This window comes from Merops nubicus, unplaced genomic scaffold, assembly GCF_000691845.1.
Source record: "Merops nubicus isolate BGI_N331 unplaced genomic scaffold, ASM69184v1 scaffold20483, whole genome shotgun sequence".
NCBI classification, from domain to species: domain Eukaryota; kingdom Metazoa; phylum Chordata; class Aves; order Coraciiformes; family Meropidae; genus Merops; species Merops nubicus.
In genome coordinates, this window is record NW_008599834.1 from 3,843 (window position 1) to 6,318 (window position 2,476).

The following is a 2,476-nucleotide window of genomic DNA, read 5'->3' on the forward strand; positions in this document are numbered from 1 at the left end:
ACATTTCAAATTAATGGTACTAAGGGAAAGTCAGAGGCTGGAAAATGTTTTTAATTAAAAATGTTTCTTTCACATTTTTTTTTTTCTTGTTTAAATGTCTCCTTTGTAATTCCTGGATTATTCTAATCTTCCACACTTAGGATCAAGCTTTCATTCTTCATTTAGTAGCCTAACAGGCTTAGCACAAATGTGCAAAGCACTCAGATGTAGTTGCATATACATGAGGAGGATGAGACTCTCCTGTTCAGCACAGGGCAGGATGCTGAAGGAGAGCACTGAGAGAAGGAGCTTGGCAAGTCTTGCTGTCTGAGTGATGTCTCTGCCCACTGGATTCTCAGGTTTTGCTCTCTCTCTCTTCCAGATGATGTTCCCATACGAACCTGGTTCCCAAAGGAGAACCTCTTCAGTTTTCAAACTGCTACTACAACTATGCAAGCGTAAGTGAACCTCCACCATAGCTGCTCTTGTGTATCCTGAAGTTCACAGCCCACTCAAAGCTGTATCTGAGCCTGGAGCAATGGAGCTGTGTGCTTGACACCACAGTCCGGGGCTGAGAGGGAGACAGAGAACCTTGTCTCATTAATTTCCTTTCTCCAATTATTAGTTCTCTTTCCTACTCCTCCCACTTGTTTGGTTTCACCTTCTTTAACTCCTTGGGCTTCCCAGCTCTTCCCTGCTTGCCCTGTTTTCTCAGTCACACTGTGCCCTGCCCCTGGCTGCCTGGGCAGAGCGAGGGTCCTGTGGGAGCAGCAGCAGATGAGACCCACCACCACTTGCTTCTGCTGCAGCCACTGCCCCGAGGGAACATGACTCCAGGCTTGCCCTGCATCCATCACCCCAGAGAAGTGGGTCTCTGCAGGGTGAGGTGTAGCCCTGCAGCTCCTGTGCTGGTCTGGTCATTTGAAGAAGGTGTCAGTAAAATCTCTGCAAAGTGAATGGGTCTGAGCTGGGAACAGCCTTTCCCTCCAACTCCATGCAGGTTTTGGTGCCTCTGGTGGCTGTGTGTTGGGAAGGGGCAGTTCTTGAAGGACTAAAGACAACATGAGAAGTCTCATTTCCAGGTTGTACCCAGCTTGTCAGGCAATGCCATCTTCCTGGTTTCAAGTATTTCCTATCTGGCTGGAAATCCAAGGCAAGCAGTGAGGGAAATGAAAGACTTCTGCCTTCTGAGGCCTTTCTCCAGCCTGGTCACCTTTTCCCTGTGTCCTTCTTCCAATATCTGTCACCCTCAGCTCTACTGCTCTCTTTACTTCTCCTTGTCTAATCTGGTGCCCTTTTTGTAACCTGTTTCTCTGCCATTTCTTCTTTCCCTCATACCTTTCCCTTCCCAAATCCTGAAAAGAGGCTGATAGTTGATCTTGGGGTAACCCAAACTGGATCCAGCCTCCAAAGACTGATGCAGGGAGGGCTGGATCCAGCACTGGGAGGGGGGTAGCTGCTGAGAGACTGGAAAGGATCTGCATCCCCCAGAAAAAGTGCTTCTCTTCATGCCCTTCCCCTCCAGCTGAGCTGGAGATGTGACCCGTGCTCCCAGCATGGGGGAGGCACTTCCCTGTGCCAGTCAGTGGAATCTGGTGCGTGGTGGTGGGGTGCTCTTGGTGGGGTGCTCATCCCACCCTGACAGTGGGAGTGAGGAGTCTCTGTGGGCTTCTGCTCTCTCTGGATTGTTCTAGAGCTGCTTCTCTTGCCTGGCCCCTGTGTCCCCCTGCCTCTTTTTCAGGGACTGTAAATCTGGTGGTGTCCCAGCTGGGTGACACTCCTGGGCACCAGGCTGGCAGGGCCTGTGGGCCATCTGAGGGCACTTTGGCAGACACCTGCTTGGCTCTTTAAATAGCTGGCTGGTAACTGGTGTTTCACAGTTCTGATCTGACACCTCAGATCATGCTCAAAATCAGCACATTGCCTTTGGGCACATCCTTTGCTGTCTGAAGTTGCCTTTGGCAGGCACAAGGGTTGCTGCAGGATGATGACCTGGTGTGGGGAATGGTGCCCTAAGGACACCCCTGAGGAGCACAGCTCCAGTGGTTAACATAACTCCTCAGGCAGCATTTCTGGAGCCTGTCTGCTGCCTCTAGACACTGCACAGAAACATCTCCAGAAGTCCAGGGCACCTCCCTGACCTGGTTGGGGTGGCTCCCCCAGGTGCCACTGTCCTCCTGGCCTCTGCTCTAGGGGTTTCAGCTGACCATGCCTGCTTCCTTCATTGACCAGGCAGCATGAGTCCTGGTTGCTGTGGAAGAAGGTGTCCCTGCTCTAGCAGCCCATGATGCTGAGCTCTTGTAGCCTGATGGGCCACGTTCAGCTGTCAGTTGTACATCTGCATGTTCTCTGGGTCTGCCTGGAGCTTATTTTGCATCCAAGCCACATGCCAACACTGCCCCAGGGAGGATTTAGCTCGGTCAAGTAGGAGTCTCATCACTGAGAAATGTTTGATTTAAAAGCAATTTCCTTCCCCCTAACAAGAAATATTCCGGCT

The 2,476-nt window shown here is 51.2% G+C and overlaps 1 protein-coding gene across 1 annotated transcript in view; it reads left to right on the forward strand.

The window, feature by feature from the left end:
• Positions 1-361: 361 nt before the first annotated feature.
• The window catches only part of NSMF (NMDA receptor synaptonuclear signaling and neuronal migration factor), a gene marked incomplete at its 5' end in the record, with an annotated part of 19,838 nt that continues 17,723 nt past the window's right edge, over positions 362-2,476 (forward strand). Inside the window, one exon of the mRNA XM_008937541.1 lies at positions 362-437. Coding sequence (XP_008935789.1) covers positions 362-437 — 76 coding nt within the window. The remainder of the gene's footprint in view (positions 438-2,476) is intronic.